General features: G+C 41.8%; 1 protein-coding gene across 2 annotated transcripts in view; it reads right to left on the bottom strand.

The window, feature by feature from the left end:
- Window positions 1-18,998, bottom strand: part of LOC131475064 (mitochondrial import inner membrane translocase subunit tim16-like) — a 103,430-nt gene that overhangs the window by 64,823 nt on the left and 19,609 nt on the right. For both annotated transcript variants that reach the window (XM_058652886.1, XM_058652888.1), the window contains exons 8-9: window positions 6,125-6,208; window positions 5,638-5,720 (exon numbers count right to left, since the gene is read on the bottom strand). In XM_058652886.1, the coding sequence (XP_058508869.1) occupies window positions 5,638-5,720; window positions 6,125-6,208 (167 nt within the window). The remainder of the gene's footprint in view (window positions 1-5,637; window positions 5,721-6,124; window positions 6,209-18,998) is intronic.

Below are 18,998 nucleotides of genomic sequence, written 5' to 3'. Positions count from 1 at the left end.
CAAACGTTATTGCCAGTGCATTTTTATTAAAGGGGAAAAAATATATTTTTCCAGATGTTGGAGAAATGCAGTATCTGCAGCTGCAAGTGTACGTCTACTGCTCTTTTTTTTTTATAATGGACGGAAAGTGAAGTCTGACTCTGTCTCAAACAGATTAGAGACGCTCAAGAAAAAGCCTTCCATATCTGAGTCATTTGTGCAGCTACCTTAAGACATTCTCGACTGCCACATAATGCAGAGCAGCTTCCTTTGACAATTCATCCCCTGTTTAGTCTACATCAAACTATAACCCAAACCTTAAAAAGGGGAAATAAAGCAGAGAAAAGGTTAATGGAATAGGAGAAAGCAGGCGGTAAGAAGAAAGGAGGTAGCTGAATTTAAGAGGGAGAGACTTTTTTTTTTATTTTTCCTTCTGTGGCGAGTTCACACAAAAGGGTCCTTCTGATCCCTGGAGTGCTGAGCACATACCTGCGGGATGAAATCAAAACCCTCTGTGAATTATATTAAATATCCCCTGCCAAACGCTCCACATACTTCCATGGCTATTTCACCAGTTCTAAAAGGCTCCATTAAGATCTGTGCTTAAAAAAATTCTTAACTAGAATCCCATACACCAGCAGCTTCAAAAACACAGCTCCCTGTTGCCATTTCATCTGTGAACGATTAAAAAAAAAAAAAGTGTGAAAAAAAGGATTTGGGGATAAATGGACAAAAGGTCTAAGATGGGCCTTAAGAGAGGATTCACAAAGGTAAGGTATAACTGGTTTGACGGGTTAATACGGCCCTCAAATAACAGAAAAGCAGATCTTTTAGTTGATCACAGGATTGAGAGAAGAGCAAAGGGTTTTCAACAATGAGGTGCTATTGAGTCAAAAGAAAGGGATTGCCTCACGAGTTTCCATGAAAATTCCGTAAACACAAATAACACGATATGTCCAAAATAACAAAAGAGAGAAATTCAGGGCTCCCTCCTCCCTTTTCATCCTCTTTTCCTGGTTGAACTCCCCCTCCACTGAATCACAAACTGAAACCCCAAATGGCTAACAGATTCCAGGCACCATGTTTCAACTGTCAGAACAGAGACTTCAGGTTCTTTGACGGAGCGTGTGCGGTCACATCTTAACCCTGTACCATCCCCCTAGGCCATCCCGGAGAGTGGGTGCAGCAGCTGGACTGTAGACTTGACCCTGAGCATCATCTTAAGATTGTGTTCTCACTCCACCTTGAACACGAGTTTCTGGGCTGAACCAAACAACAAGAAATTAACTCGGAGAAGGTAGCAAGGTCAAACTATTGCTCTGACAGGCATTTTTTGGGGTCTGGTTTGGTTAGCAGTGCTGCAAACTGCACCTAATCCCCACAGGAAAGCCCTCAGCTGGGACTGATTTAAGAGTGCCTGGGCTGTGGAAGGAGAAAGGGGGACTGTTTTATAAAAAAGTCTGGTTCCCTTTTGGGGAATGGGCCTCTCCTCAATCCATCTGATTAAAGGGAGTTTGGCTCAATTACACCCAATGACTGCGCCCTGCTCCCAGGCACGACCCTGAAAAACACACAGAAATAGATTATGGAGTGCCAACAGGAGTAGTGAGTGCATGCAGCACACCTGAGGGCCTCTCATCCACCTATCCACCACAAGACCTTGTTCTCTCAGCTAACAGTACAATCTGTCAGCAGTGCTTTCCTCCGAGGGTGAGGTTTTGTGCAACCCGTGACTGGGTTGAGCAAACAGTGAGGTCGGCTCTCCAGGGACAGGCTTATATGTCTTTACCAATCGGCAGGCTGGATAGTAGGGGGGCACCTGGTCAAAGCAATCAGTTTTAATCAGCCTCATGCTAGAAGAAAGACAGAGCTTAAGAGGTACGCAAAGGTGAGAAGAGACGGCTGGCTCGCTTATACGCAGGGGAGGCGTCAACCAAAGTGCAGTTTATTAACTTTGAAAGGAGCTGCGTCAAGCTTTGCCAAACCCTATTGTGGTTCCATTGGTTCAAATTGCTCACGGTGCATGTAGCAGACGTTGAGAAACATGAAACTTTTCAAGCGGCAGCTCCAGCTCCAGCTCCAGCCAATCAAATCACATTATGCAAATATTCCGGCATGGGGGCTCACCAATTAAATCACGTTTATGCATTTAAGGCCAAATGGAGCTCTCGAGCAAGGCTGTTCACTCTGTTGCTTTAGCAACATTAGCAACTCTTCCGATAGCTGCCTCCAAGCACCATGTGTCAGTTATGATCTACAAATGTCATATACAGTACATGCCTTCATTTGTATGTGTTAAAGTGCTTGAGAGGCAGTAGAACACAGTTTGGAACGGAAGACTTTAGACAGAGTTTAGGGTTTAATCTCTGAGGTCACCATTTTGTCATACTGAATCATAAGCAAATGGCCCTTGGAGAACTCCCTGTCAGCTTCATAACATGAGTACAAGCTATTATACAGGCACACAACCTTGCTGTATTAACTCTGTTGAGTGTGGTGAATCTGGGAATCTGCTACTGCTGAAGAGGGGTTGGATAATTATAATTATTACTACGTCTAAAGCTGGTTGCAATCCTGTCCGGTTGTAAAGTTCACTGATTGCAACTGGTTTAGAGGCACAATTAAGCTCATTATTATAATTCAGGTTTATAGAGGGAAGCGTATGAAGGAGAGGAGGAGGAGGAGGAGGAGGAGTGCAGGGATCCATGCTGTTCTCCAATGTCTCCAAGTGCAGCTTGTGTGGAAAAACAGGCCTGCAGTAATAGCTACCTTTACACAGTTAAAACACCCCTCTCCATGCCTCAGTTTCTCAGTCTCCATTTTAACCTCAACCAAAAAATAAACATTTCCCCTCTATTATTCACCATCCAAATTATGTTCCACCCACAACCCCGTTTTACTGGCTCATGCTCCCGGGCCTCTTCATATTGTGACACTCCAAAGAAAACAGCCCTACTGAATGTTGTGGACGAGCACAGCTAACCTGATACGGGCCGGCTTGCTGCTCCAATTACACACCATGTTTGCCACGGCCATTTTAATTAGAACCAGACAAGAAATAGGAACAAGTCCATCTTTATATGTACCTCAGGCCTTAATTGGCGAGGACAAAATACCCCACTGTGAATGTTAAATGTTCAGTTTCCTCTTTCCGTCATGGTTTAATCTATCAAGTGCAGAGAAAAATGCGGACAAGTTCTCTTGTTGATTGTTGCATGCTGTTTTTTTTGTTTTTTTGGTCTGCTTGGTCACACAAAAGAGGCATGCACTGAGCTAAGGACTGATTATCTTCAGAAAACCCACCATGACAACAAACATGAGTTGAGAGCAGTCCAGGACAGACTCTGCACAGTAAGATCTAGCATGACTGGAAGGAGGCCCACATTGATCCCCCAGACACATTAAGAAACACTAATTAAAAACCGATTCAGTTTGACTTAGAAAAGACTCGGCAGTGATGAACACGTTTCATTTGCTCATTACCCGCAAACAGGCCAGACATTTCAGTAATTGCTGACTGCAGACTATGTCTGTTTAATGGTCTGAATGAATATGACAGAATAAGACGCAGTGAAAACATTTTATCCTCAATTTAACTGCTGAAGGCCTGTTAGTTTTTGAAACTGTTTTGGACGCTTCCCACTGCAGAGATTACCAGACAAGGGCAGAGTCTCGGCCTGTTACTGCCGCTGTACAGTCCAGAGAGGACTTTGGTCAAAGCTGCAGTTACATTCGGAAAGAGGGTATAATGTGTAAGTGGACCTATTTCAAAAATAAATGTAAAGAAAAACACTGATGCCGCTGTACTAGATAGTGGCTTTTAAGAAAAGCTGGTTACAATTATAACATTGTATTACAAATATATACATACATATATATATATATGTATATATATACATATATATATATATATATATAGGAGGCGATATTGCAGTAAAAAGATGTGAGAAAGGAGAGGGAAAATAAAGAATGGCAGTAAAGGGCAAGGTCTCATCTGCCATTTGATTGTTACCTGTTTTATATCAGCGCTGTTCTGCAAGCATCTGGAGGGGATGTGGCCTTGAGAGTCATTGCTTTCTGACACACCATCCCGGCATATAATAGCATGATTGAAGTGATTTAATATGGGTGCAAACTGCAGATGGGTCAGCACACACCCGAGCAGTTACTGTGCACCCAATACAGAATCACAAGACTTCAAAGTGATGATGGATATCAAAATAGAGGAAACTTATTCATTCAAAGCTAGTGAAATGTCAATAATTACAACATGATCTGCTTTTCTGTGGATTCAAGGGCTTAAGTGTAGACAGATTCGTATGAAACCAGACAGTGGCTGAGTAAGAGGACATCAAAGATGCTCCACAGCTTGTCCCCACATGAGCAGGATCACACTGTTGGTGCGTTCTGTTCGAGTTGCACCATCGTCACACCTGCAAAACAGTGGCTCGAAGCTCTGAAGTAAACTCAAACACTCCTCTGTCTACAGACATAGGCACCAGGGTGACAAGCTTTCTGATAAAATAAAACACCCAGATCCTGATACTTCAGTGTCTCATGAGGGTTTTTTAATCAATCTAATAAAAAGTTCACAAAAAACATAACTTTAAAATTTGGCCTCAATGGCATTAGATAAGCTCAATTCCCTTGACCAGTGTGCTGGCGCCAAACAATGGAGTGGATTCCAAAGGGGCACTCAGACAGGCAACTATCTGTCTGTCTGACTGAAATGAAAGAGGAAGTGGAGGAAATGGAGATGAGTGGCGAGCATGGGGGGAAAAGGGAGGAGGGAGAGCGGAGGTTGTTATTTAGGACCCTGCTGCGTCAACTCTTAAATTCATCTCCCTTTCTCTCACACACAAAATACCAAAAGGAAGGAAAAACATTGACTGCGTTCCGAGGACAGACGTAGTTTTCTTTGCTGTAACCAAACAAGGGCACAATCGGTACAGATTCTCAAATACCTGTGCCAAAGACCGCAAGTGGAATCTGTGCTGCAATAGCTAGACCAAAAGATGCACACACCTCTTACTCTTTTGATTCAGTGATATTCATGTTAATAAATCTACTTGGTTGAAGACTTTTTAATGACTTGGCCCAATAACCTGTTTATGCTAAAATGGACAAGCTGGATCTGACAAAGCGGCCCTCACCCCCATCCCCTCTGTTCTCTCTCGTCCTCCATTCTTTCATTACTGTGCTCTCTGTAGCCCAGCCACACGACCACTCTCCTCCATTCCTTGGCATCGGTGTTTGGAAAAATAAACGCAGCAATGGCAGAAGGTCAGGAGCAGAAATGACAGGCCATGAGCTACAGGGAGAAGAGTCAGGGTCCTTCTACTGTTGCCTGACCCCTTCACAGTGGTTATGGTCAGACAGACACAGAGCACACACATATACAGGCTTTATGTACAGGAGAGAGAGGATATGAGTCTCTGTGTGTGGCTCTGACCCTGGAAATGGCAGAAATGTGGACGGACAGAGTGAGAGCTCTCGGTGGTCCGTCTGTCCCATCCATACATCATTCCACACACAATCTGCATACCACACCAAGTGTGTCAGAAGATGAACTTTGCACCGCAACACGAGACTCTGAGACTCTCTCAGACTCCTGAACGGTTACGGTGGACAGTGGTTGCACACTGACGCTGTACTCACCCACTGGAAGTGCCAAGTGAAGCGGAGCCGACGGAGGAGCTCAGCTTCCTACTGTCCCAGAGCCTCACCTCCCGACTTCGCATCTGCACGCATAAAAAGCATGAGGCAACGGTGAACATAAAGTGAAATTCATGCAAACAAGATAAGAAATAGATCACGCCTGCAAGGGTTAAACCGATAACTTATTGTTTTTTAATACTGTTTATACTGGGTTGACAGTCGTAGCACCCACTGACAGGTGCAGTTTTGTTTTATGGTAATAAGGAGAAAAACAGACAAAAACATTAGACAGTGCTTTGTTATGGTTTTTAGAATAAAACTGTGCAATCATTTAATTATTATTATTATATAAGGTGAATAGGTTCTGTTTGGTGGGTTCGAACCCAGTTCAACAGCCCAAACAAGGCTTACTTTTTCTGAGACTGAAACCAAAGTATATGTCATTAATGTACAGTACTGTATCACGCCACCTTGCGGAGTTTCTCACCATGTCAAAGCTGGTGGTCAGCAAAAGGTCGTCTTTAGTCCACAGGATGCGTGAATCCTTGTTGGTTTGAAGAACTTTGGCACTCTGCGAGACAAACAACACAAACCTTTAACACAGGCGCTAACGAGAGCGTCACAATTAAACAAATAAAACCCGTCTAAGTTGACTTCTTAGTTCATCTTCTTCTTCCCGACCTCACAGTCAATGTCTCTAAGAGGAACCCTGCATTTAAAAATAACCTTGAGGTCTTTTTAAAGATAACGACAGGCATGATGAGTGAATGATTTGCAGGGAGAAGAAAGAGAACAGACAGAACTGTTCTCAGGTGCCTCTGACAGATTCTTTTGGTTGAACAGAACAGGACTTGTCCCATGAAAGGAGCACTTGTTATTGTTGATGTAGAAGACGGGGCGACTTCTGCCCCGGGTGAGGCTTAGATTACCAAACTGCAATACTGCATCTGTGCATTTGTGTTCATGACACCGAGACCTTGTTGCAGAGTTTCCATGGAGAATATGTGTCAAAACAGCACTGCCAGACTGGCTTTGATAGGTGGTCTTCAAGAACAACTGACACGGGTTGTCAGTGCTAATGGCAAAAAAACAACTGCGGGTGTTGAAACACAAGAATGTTTGCGGAGACAAAATGTTAAAAAGGAGTGGGGAAGTAAGTTACTTAAATGGGTCTAAAGGCCAGGATGTTGTTAAATCAACCCACAGATGTAATATAGTTATGTAGAGATGCACAAAGCTGGTTCATGGGTTGTCTATCAACTACTAAAACGTGTGGTTAATAAGTAACTCGGGTTTTAAAAAGACTTAAATATCTGTCAGGTCCTAAACACTTGTAATGTCTCGCAGCTACAATCAGCTACTGAGCCCCCTGATATCCATGAGCTTTCCATGGAACAGGAGCCAGTAGCCCCTAAGCCCGGAAACACGTGGGCAAATAGGGATGAACATAGTTTCAGTCCAGTTTGTGAAGGACAATGATGGCACCTCACATGTGGGGCCCGAACAGTTCTGACTCAAAAATCCGCTCCCTCTTATAACATCACTTTCAATACACACCCAGTCTCTGGGTTTTATGGAAAAATGGAGGAATTAGTTCTTTATTTTGAACTAAATGAAATATTTCACCACGTTCCTGTTCTTCCCAAATCTTCGATACTGTACGGCGTTTCTTGCTTGCAGTCGAGCTGACAGAAGAGAGCGACGGACTCGGGCGGTGATGTTTTCAGTGCGTTTGTTTCCCTGATTTCAATGAAGAGGAATTTGAACAGTTCACTCCCTTCCCCACGAGGGAAGTGTATGTTTTGCAAACTTATTTTATTAAGAAAATATGGATATAAGATGCAGAAATAAGACGGGTTTTTACGATGAGTCTACTTGGTGCAGTGACGAAGCGTTGTGCATTTGCTCAGTATATTCTGCTCATCAGGAAGAGACGTACGCGTCATTTGCTCACAAATCATAACTGTCATGTAAAAGTTAAACATGTTATTCAGTGAGCAATAAAGGAATTAGGAATGAGTCGATCCGTATGTGTGTATGTGGAGTGAGGCCTGGATTTCTCAACATTGTTAATACACAAATATGAGAGTAGTGCCAATATTCTCGTCTAATGTTCAGGGAAGGAGACAAAAAGCAAAAAAAAGACCTTCTACATCGCTCACATATCTGTGTTGAAAAGATATCAATGAATCAAACGTTGTGTATATTGCACTTTTCAAACAAATCAAATGCCGTTTAAAGTGCTTTACCGGCGGCTGACAAAACTATTAAATAAATATAATAAATATGACATTGACATTTTGAGTTTGATAGAACATACAACAATAAAGAAAGGTCAAATATATTCCCAAATAAAAGTATTGATAGTGACAGCAAAAAATAAATGATAAAACACTGAATAAAGGCCAGACTAAAAAGGTGGATTCCTAATTTACATATTAAAATATCAACATTTTCAGCTCCCCCTGAGGTTTGAATCTTATTTGCTCGAGGCTGGGAACACATGTAGTTCCCCTTTCTTAGGCCAAAACTCCAGTGCTGGAAACATTCCTGTCAGTGAAGCAAGAATGAACTATAAAATTGTCAGCATTCAGTAGAATGGATGGATGCTTACCGGCCACACAGGTGGTTCAAACTAAATTTGTACTTCTCGCTATCGGCAAAATATGGGCACATTTTTCATTTCTACATACAGTATGAGAAAAAGAAAGGCTGAGGCCATAAACAGACATGGAGATAATTCATTGCCACTGAGATGTGCATCACAAGCACCACTGCCTGATTTCCTTCCAGGGGCAAGTCAGCGCAGGACTGGCACTCTGACCAAACTAGGAACACATTCAGCACACACTATTTTGATCGGCGCGGGAGAAGAGTCCGAATGTGTTCACGTTAAATATAAGAGTATGCAGCGTCTACATCGTGGGTTTTCACCAAAGGTCATTTGCTTCGACACAGAGCTGAAGTTTAACAGTATAGAGTATAACATGATCACCATGCTAAGTGGCTTCTCAAGAAAATGTACTCATGATGACAGGTTCGATGTTAAATTGGAGTAGGTGGTACATGTTGGGGATGGGAATCGGTATCAGTCCAACACTGGTCACAATCACTGGATCTGATATCGGACAGATAAAAATACAAAATCCGATACAGTCAAAAAAGTCCTATATTTCGTATGATTCACTCACTAGGCACCGACTGTAAAAATGTTAATAAAAATCAACAAAAGCATTTGAGCCGAGTCATGTTTGGTCTGTTTATCTCTTCTTTTTGGGAGAACTGTGTCTGACTCGGCACAAATGTGCTATCGGTATCTGTATCGGACACAAAAAAGTGGCATCGTCCCATCTCTACAGTGAAGTGATCACACATGATGAGCTCCCTGATGAATGATGTTCACTTTGCACCTCATTAGCATTTTGAATCCTTCTGAATGTAAATCACAGTTTCGTGATTCGCGTGTTTCCGTTCAAGGGTTAACAAGAGCATTTCCTCCGGATGAAGAATCTGGAAAATATTGCAACGTTTTCTCTATATTACAAGTAGAAACTACAGAAAAAAACAGTCCTCCCTCAAATCTGAGGGAGTATGACTGAGACTTGAGTAATATGGACAGAAATACACTCATTTCTGAAGAATTGTAGCATCAGTTATAAAATTGGTCAATTGGTCTTTCACGCCTGGACCAAAAGACAAATTTGTCCTTGAGGAGATTAATAAAAAAGAACAGTAAAAATGCAGGCGATCACCTTTGTGTGAACTCTCTCTCTCTGAAGCAGACAGGCTCACTTTTGCCATTACGGCATTCCTCAAACCTTCAGTGTGCTGCAAGAGGCAGCCAGCTCCATGGCTGAAAGGCAAGCAAACCGGCCTGACATCTCTCCCGGCAGACGGCTATACATGCTCCATAGATCGCACTGCCATGATGTCATAGCACATCCGGACCTCGAGGCACGTGCAGCCCCGGGCCTTTTAACAAAGACGTCATCGAGGCTTGCCGGCAGGCGCAGTGGAAGTGGAACTGTGAGGATTAGGGGTTTGAGCTGGGTGTCCACTCACTCTTTCCCAATAAACAGTAACAGTCTGTTTAAGGAAGCGTAACACAGCCATCAGGGAGCTACACAAAACTACTAACAGCCCGGGGCAGCCAGAGGACACAACATCTGGACCTTGTGTGTGTATATATGAATGTTGCCAAACAGTATGTCTCCTCCACAGTCATAAATATAACTCAAATCCCATTCACCTCGAGCTCCCCCCCACCACCCCCACAGCTGAACCTTACCGACGTGCTACAAATCGATCATGACACAGAAAAACAGGAAGAAAAGGAGTGGGGGTGGAGGACAGCACAAATAGATGAATAAGACAAATGTTCTCTAGAGCAGCTGAATAAAATATCCAGCCTGATGATATTAACACAGAAAGAATGTGAAAAGAGAAAAAAATAAAAAGAAAGGTGTAAAAAAAAAAAAGAAAACGATAAAAGGAAGTACAGGAAATGACATCACATCTGGGGAAAGAACATTACCACAGATGTGTGCATCAAGACGTAAAGAAATATCTTTCAGACTATTAAATGGTGAAGGTAACGGACCACTGTTGATGCCTACAAAGAAAGTGCTTAAGCAGAAGTAGGGGGGGGGAGAAAGCCAAAAAAAGAAATTTGCTGACAGTGATGTAGACACAGAAAAAGTGCCAGTCAGCAGTCAGGACAATTATGATTTTATAGCTCTATTAAATTAACTCCCAATACAAACACAAAAAAAAAAAGGAACACTCCGTCTCTTTCCATCCTTCTTCTCCCTCCTCAGCTGCTTACCTCGTGCGCTTCCACAGACGGAGCGCACATCTGTGTCACTCGCAGAGAATGTTGATTCACCCACCGGGGCGACTATCAGGTGTCTGTGTGCACATATGGGAACTATCACAGTCTCTGCATCTCTCTGTCTGTCTCTCTCTCTCTCCGACTCTCTATTCCACCGCTCTGCGCATCAGCTCAACGGTGTTGTAAGCGTTCAATAATGAGCGTCAGTGGTGCAGAAATGAACGCAGGGTGCTGGAAGAGCAAGTACATGTGACTCAATGAAATACTTGTGCTACGAAGTGGTCAAACGACTCTCTGCCTTCCATATAAAGACAAAACAAACAAACTAAAAGTAGTTGGACAAAGCCTTTTTTTTTTTTGTTCCTGCCTTTTTCCCAGTATTTATGCTGAGCCAAATTAAACAGTCCCTAATGGTATTTTGTATTTATTGTACAAATATTAGAGTGGCATTGATCTTTGCATGTTAGAGAGAGAATATACTTTTAAAAGTAATGAGTACTTCCACTGTGTTTTCCTTTTCATGCCTAATTGTAAACAACTACATCTGTTTGCTGGTCTTTCTCTGGTTGTGTCACTACTCTCCTCAACCTGCTCCTCATTTTCTCTTCTCCATACATCTCTCCACTCTCCTCACAGAATCGCACCCCCCCGCCCCCTTCATTTCCGCTCCTCTAATCAATATCTGTTGCCGTGTGGCTTTCATCACCCCTCTGAGTCTTTTCATCTACAATTAATCAGTCTTTGCAGCAATTACATGGTTTTCTCCATCCTGCTCTGTCTTCATGGTCCATTTAAGGTCTGTTTCTGAGTCAAGGATCACGATCTTGAACGCAGCTCTGGCTTTACAGAAGCAGGCGGGCGTCTAGACATAGGACACAAAGGTGGAAAGCTCGCCGCTTCATTCGTTCATTTCCCCTGCTCCCTATAGCACGTTTCTTCATGAATTGGAACATCTAACATTTCACTCATCTCCTCAAAAAGTCCAGAAGCCACAAGTCGTATTTTCCAAACTTCCCCCTTTCTCTGTTCTCCCCGTTCCTGGAAATAAAAAAAATGAATGTGCAAGGTCAGGAGCTGGGCAGGAAGTGTAATCTGAGGGAATGACAACATGAAGTAAAACCCTTAGGTGCAGCTGTAATAGCAAAAAATCCAAAAGTGATCCATCTGACATCCGAGCCACGAAAAACAACTTGTGAAGTGTCACGTTACGCAGTAAAGTGTATACTTCAAATTCTCAATATGAATTCGACTGATTCACCTCACAATTTGTGACTGCCCTCATCCTCTTTCACTGTCGCCTTGCCTGTAAAGTCATTTCCTCCGTGTCAGTAAATGAGAATCAAAAAGAAAGCTGTGATGAAAGCCTATGAGACAATGAGACAATGAGACAGGGCTCTGCAGACACCAGGCAAGCAAGGGGGAAGGTCGAGTCATGCAAACTGGATTTATCCCAAGTTAAATATAGTGTCAAAGTACAATGAGATATCCAGACTTTTCTTGCACCCGCTGTCTAGTTATTCTTCTTTTCTTATCCTATATTCCTGATCGGAACTGGGGTCGAGATGGAACACAGGGAACGAAAACAAACGGTGAGATGAACGGTTGAAATACAATCTTAAATGAATCAGGAAGAGATTTCTTTTTCAATTTCATGCAACACTCACACATCATGTAAGCTATATTTTCTATGTTGTGAACTCGGAAGGAGTTGCAGTTTTACTATCATTATAATCATTATAAACAATATTTGTTTTAGAAGATTGTTAAGTTTGTTGGGACAATAAAGTGTCGACAGGCACTCAATGTTGAGAGAAACTTTGGATTCAGTATCAATAAGTGATTAAGAGTTTTTCTTTTTGCTCAGTCGACAAAACAAAAGGACATTTCTCATTTTACAGGCCCAGTTTATACACAATATTATCATGGAAACTGGAGAAATCTGCCTTATAAAACAATTTTGGGAGAAACAAATACTTTTTTGCAGCACTGATCAAATCCATATTTTTCCTTTATATTAATATTTCACTTTATTTTATATATACATTTGACTCTAAAATTAATATAATTGTTTATAATTATCTATTAACGGGGATATTAAAGGATTGTGTGTTTTTGCCATGGACATGAATTAACAAGCAAGATGGTGGTATTTTAGGATGTTATTAGGACAGTTTGAAAGTCCTGCAGGTGAGCCACATCTGAGGAAACAGACATAAGACATGTACATGTATAAGTATCCTATTATTATTATATAATTATTTTGGTGCAAAGTCAGTGATTAAACCCCCAAATCCCCTCCAGAAAAAAGTAGTATTTCCTTTCTTTCTTAAAGAACTAATAATAAAAACAACAGCTGAAAAAACATGCAAATTAATCTTTTTTTTTTTTTTAAATGCCTCCAGTGAGTAAAAACCTTTTTTATAAATGATTTCTCTGAATCAATATTTACACATTTCTGGGTGACAGTAAAGAGAGAAAAGAACTGGCCCCAGCTTCTGTGGTCCATGGAGACTTTGTGATAGACTGCCACTGACTGCCTACCACAAACACATCACCCTGTGTTTTAAGAGGGCAGGACAAAATACTGGTCCCAGAAATGATTCTACCCAATGGAAAAATAAATCAAGTGGAAGGGGGGGTGGGGTTATAAATGAGATAAATTCCCCTCGAAAACGCAGACCGCAGACGTTAAAAGCAAGAAAATCCAGGAAAACTGGGGTAAAGAGAGCTGCAGAATATTGAGTGTAAGAACTGTGGTGTGTCTATGAAAAATACATACATTCAGATAAGGAAATGAATGTTGTATGAAGCACTGTAGTGCTCTCTCGTTCTTCTTTAAGAGCCGACACTGTGCTTCCATACCTCTGCTGCTCAGGCTCATTTGTTTGTTGCAGCTTCTGTCGTGTTTTCAAAGTCATGTAATAGATCTTGTGATTTGGTGGTTTAATAATCCAGCATGTGTATTTGTATAAAAGCAGGTGTAAAAAAAAAAAAAAAGCATTAACCAACCTAACCCAGAGCAGGTTTCTTTTTTTAATCCATTTACTAAACAGATGAAGAGCTTAAGATCTATTGCATTTAATTATGCCATAAGCATATATGTACACTCATTTATTGAAAGCAGATACATTTTCAGACTCACAAAGCACCTAAAACAAAATAGGCCGAACTAAATTAGGAGCACATGTGAATCATCCCTTAATCGTATGACGATTGTGCAATTTTATTAGTGAAGTCGTGAATAATACACTTAAGGACGTCATAAAATGTTTTCCGACAAGTCCTCGTTAGTGTTTTCTGAAAACTTGGTTTCGGCGTGCCGTGCAGTAACATTAAAAGACCTGCATTTGTGATTTTTGGTCAAGGGTAGAGGCACAAATCAGTTTAACTGCCGTGCTAAGTGCAACGGAGCACTTCAGTGGGAGAAAGGCTGTGATTATTGAGCCACAGTGCTAATTGCGCCATGCGGCCACAGTCAAGGGATCCAGTCGGCCAAAACCGTGCAGGAGTGGGCCGTGATCAACCCTCGTAACGGCCTGGGGGACCAAAGATTGGACTAAATTGCAACAGACTTAGGGGTACTGGAACCTGGCTGCTCAGTGCACCCCACTGTGAAATCTACCCAGAGACTGGCCTGAGATCATAGTACCATACAGAAGTAGTCAGATGATGGACAGGAACAAATCGGCATTTCAGTGCAGGCACTAGAGAGCTTTAAGAGTGCTTTACTTTATACCTCTAAGGTTTTTAATGGTTTATGTGGTTGGTGAGTAATGACTACTCTCGGGTGTGGGGGAAAAGTTCAATCTCAATATACCGGGATGTTTTCTGAGATGATTTCAAAACTCTTTTCCCCTCCCAGGATTCAAAATATCTCTGCAAGCTTGATGAACAGAAACAGCAAAAAAAAATAGCCGTTGCCAATTTACCCCACAATGTAGTTAAAGATCTGTTCATCAGTGTTTTCTGCAATCCAGGGTTTTAAAAATACTTTTTTTTCGGTTTAATTTGAAGGCTTTCACCTTGTGTTCTGGGTGATCAAGCTGCAAAACACTATATTTTCTAATTAGTGACTTACAGTTGCCGTACTGACATGTGATGAGCATTGAGTTTGGAAATATGTGGGTTCACGTCTCAAGAAATGTATTATTCAATATGAAAAAGAATATCGCAATTATCGATACAGAATCTGCACCCACGTATCGCGATGCGATCGAAATCAATGACAAAAACTGTATCATCCCTGCATTACGTGATACAGTCAGCGGCTTGGTCCTGGAAATCCAAGGATCCATGGAGCAGCACAAGACCCGAGTTGATGACAGCAAGAACTCTGTTACCCAGGACTGATGAGAATCTGCACACCAGAAGTGCTCTGCGTTAAATAAGAGACAGTTCTTTGGAGGGTTTCATATTAGACACAGACACAGCAGGGGGAATATAACACAACACACCGCACCGATACGCACACTCAATCTGTTGGAGACACAATGAAGACGCTCAGTCCCCACGGCTTGACACAGCCCCTCAGTGCCTGTTGTCTTTCACAGCTCTTTCATAACTGGCAGTGGATACAGTTGGCTGACTTTACTCCCTCCTTAAAACCACATCATACAGGCTTCACATCTTCAAAGTACCCCCCCACATTTGTGTGTGGACGCATGAAATGAGCACGGTGGGATGTGCTCGTGAGGCACATGTGTGCGAGGCATGTCGTGGTTGATGTCATTTTGTGTGTAATCATGGCATCGTCCCCACTGTGTAAATACCGGAGGTCATTCCTTTGTTTTTCTTCTTTTACTAGTTGTTTGCCGTAGTCAAAGTGTGAAAGTGTGAACTTTTTTTGCGACGTCAGACACGTGTGAAATGATCCTTGTTAAAGAATTAGGGTTCGATGTGGATTTAGTTACAGTGGTAAGGGTTTGCCCGTTGTGGCAAAAACATGCAACAAGATAACTCCACTGCTTAACATGCTCACGTATCCTGAGACATCCACTCACCAGCCACTTCTTTGGCCCTTTGACACCGAGCGTATCGCAGACGACACGTTTGCGCAAGGGTACATTGCATTACTGTAATTACGCAAAAACGGTTTGTGCAATCGGTAAAATTCCAAAGGTTTCTGAAAGTTGAGAAGTTGCAAGTCAAAGCCAACATGTGGTTATTACGGTCATTTCACTCCAACTGTTGCAGGAAGCCGGCGCATCAGCGTCTTTGTCGTCAGAGAGGAGAGAGTTGGAAAAACGCCTGTACATAGTTTCCGTGTTTTTGGTACATGGAGAGAAAGACTCAAACAAAAGTTATTTCAAATATGTTTTATACTGTTCAAATCTCAACTTTGACACGCACAACCTGGTGTTTGTGTACAACTACAGTGTCTCTTTGTTTTTCTTTATTTTAAATTGTTAACACACTATTTTATCATGCAGTAAACTGTAAATAACTGCCAGATATTGAAAGTTATTCTGGAAAAAAGCACTTTCTCTGGCCCTTTTATGGTTAAAATAAGCAAAAACACGTCCAGACGGACATTTTGAGGCTAAGGTGTCAAAGGGTTATGTGAACTTAATAATAAAGGTTTTCTTCTGCTGTTCATCATCTCACTGTATATTTTGTGTGTATTTTAACTTGAACCACTTTTCTTCCACATTCTGTTGGTCAGTTTGAACTTGTGCAGTCCATCTTGACCCTGTCTACATTCCTAAATGTATGTCGTTGCCACTATAAATAGCTGATTACATAATTTCATTAACAAGCAGTTCAACCAGTGTCGCTTATAAAGTGGCCGGTGGATATTTTGCACACAATGTAAGATTTCTATGCTGCCCTGACACACTGCACGTGCAGCAGCAGAGTCTTCACTATGCAAACAGATAGCTCGATCCCCGTTCTGCAGCTCTCGCCACTCAATCACACCTCAGACACATAACAGCTGCAGGCTTCTATTCATCTATTGCATAAAACCACAAATTGGAGCAGAACCTGTTGCCTTTTAAAAAGTTCAATTAGTAAAAGATGAGCTACGGTGGCTTTTGTTGGCGAAAGACATGATGGTATTTATAAGACACGTGTGAGCCAGATTTCAGGAGGGCCCCCACATATGCTCATCTGTTTCCCCCTGTTAGTAACTCATTATGTCATCGAGCACTGCTCATTTTCTTTTGACTCGGAAAAGAAAAACATTGAACGCCAATGCAGGTATGCACACCTGTGTCCCATTAACCTGTGGTAGAAGCAGCAGCTGCGATGGGGTACGGTGCACTTCTCTAAAATAAACCCTGGCAGACACAATGGGGCAATTGTTTTCACTTTGCCGTTGAAATTGAATGTGCATTAAAACACATATTGTGTTTTCTTTAGGGGGGGTTCTGTACTGATCGTGACCGACCAACGTTTGTCAGATCATTCTAGGAATAGGCATTATTTATAAGACCAATCACATATTAAACTCCACTTTCAAACTCACTGGTACACTGTATGATATTCACTCACTTCATCAGGCACACAGACTTTAGGGGTGGGTCAAAATATTGATTTGGTGATATATATCGTTGTCCCTGCGATACAGTAATAGATACTCCAGGGCAAATATCCACGTTTTAATTAAGCGCTACTTGATCTCTTTGGTCTCCTCATGGTGGCGCTGCTCAAATGAATGAGGGAAACTTGTTGCAGAAGCTACCTGGCTGAAGAAGAGGGAGTTTACAGCGGGATAATGGCGGAGAAAGCTTTGTTAAGCGATGCCCCATCCACGTTCAATACATGGACTTTATGCACTTTGTTCTCTATGTTGTGAATAAACAGAGAAATCCTGCATGTTTAACTTTTCACGGACGTTTTGCTTTCTTCAGTTAGACAGATATCGCGATGTATGGCTCATACGATTATCAAAGAATCTTTATCAGTCGTGCAGGGGGAAATTCCTTCACTGCATTTAACCCAGAAACCTTCCTAGAATTGGGAGCAGCGGGCAGCCACTGAGCAGCGCCCGGGGAGCAATGAGGGTTGGGTACCTTACTCTTTATTTGACCTTTTGGGGACTCCAACTGGCAACCCTCAGGTTACAAGCCAAGTTCCCATTCCACTTGGCCACGGGCTGTGGTTCCCAACCCTACATGACACCTAATTAAGTGTCCAGAGTGGCACCTGGTGTGGCCTTCTGCTGCTGCTGTTGCACATCTGCTTTAAGATTGTATGTTCTGTGCGTTCAGAGAAGGTCTTGGTTGTAATGAGTGCTTATTAGTGGGATTAGTGGGGTGAACAGTTGTACCAAAATAATTACTGTAACATTTAACCCAACTAAGAAATCTTTAGAGACTTGGATTAAACAGTGAACACTGCAAAATGTGTTTGCTATTCCTCACGACACTATGACAGCTGAAGTCACGGAAACTGGCCAACAGTCAACATGTCAACAGATGAGCCTACGTAGCACGTTAAGTCCCTTTGAACAGAATGCTGTTGGTCTCAGCCGACTCTCTACTCTTGCTTTCACGACCCTATGTGGATGAATATGAAGATTTCATCTGACAATAAAACAGGCCCACTATGCTTCAAAGACACAAAATAAACTCCACGGTTGTCATAATACGTCTATTACATTTTATTACATGTACATAGCATAACATCTTATTTGTGTTCAGCTCATGAGGATGACCCACAGAGGTCTCAGTCACAAACAGCGGCTGCTGCCTTCAGCAACTTGGATGCCCCAAAACCACACGCTCAAGACAATAAACCACCCTAATTAATCATTGATAAAATGGCACAAAAAACCAAAACATGCCAATTCACACCTCATTATGCAGCTCAGGGTAAAAAAAGAAAGAAATTCTCACTGCTCTTTTGATTTCTCCCTGATCGTCGGTGATTGGCCAAGTTTTAAGTAAAGACAGAGACGCAGTTTGCTGTTTCAAATAAAATGGATAATCTAATAAATGCAGTGCAGATGCTGTTTACAGCCACAGTGTAGTTTCCGAAGAAGGAAGCGGAGACAAAAAGGACAAACTGAGGTGAAGTCACAAGGAAGTGCTGATGTCAAGGATATGATTCGTTTGTGATTATTGTTGATTGACTTCTTAAATGAATCCCACTCATGTAAAATCAATAAAATGACAGATTACAATGAAAACTTTAATTTATCGAGTAAAAATTAGTATTTCACTGTTGATTAGCTTCACTTTTCAACTTCTAACACAGTATGGTGATTGTTACATCTGACCATTTTTGCATGATTTTCCCAGAAATATATCAAAATCAAAAATATGTTCAATAACACTGCAGAATTTCACCATACTGCACTTTTGCTGCAAATCAAACTGCAGTGTCTTTCAACTTGGATATTGCACTGGATCATATCGGGAATGTTATTTTTCCCATTAATTGTGTAGCCATATTCTAATCACCAAAATCTGAGAAACTCTGACAGAAACATATGACAGACATCTGAAGAAGAGACTTGTTCCCATGACAGTGAATCTTCACAGGCAGGATGCAGCAAGAGAAAGAGCTCATCATCATCTATTTTTGA

Source organism: Solea solea, chromosome 16 (assembly GCF_958295425.1).
Source record: "Solea solea chromosome 16, fSolSol10.1, whole genome shotgun sequence".
Lineage (NCBI taxonomy): Eukaryota > Metazoa > Chordata > Actinopteri > Pleuronectiformes > Soleidae > Solea > Solea solea.
The sequence above is the reverse complement of the archived record's forward strand: the minus strand, read 5'-3'. Positions and strand labels throughout refer to the sequence as shown.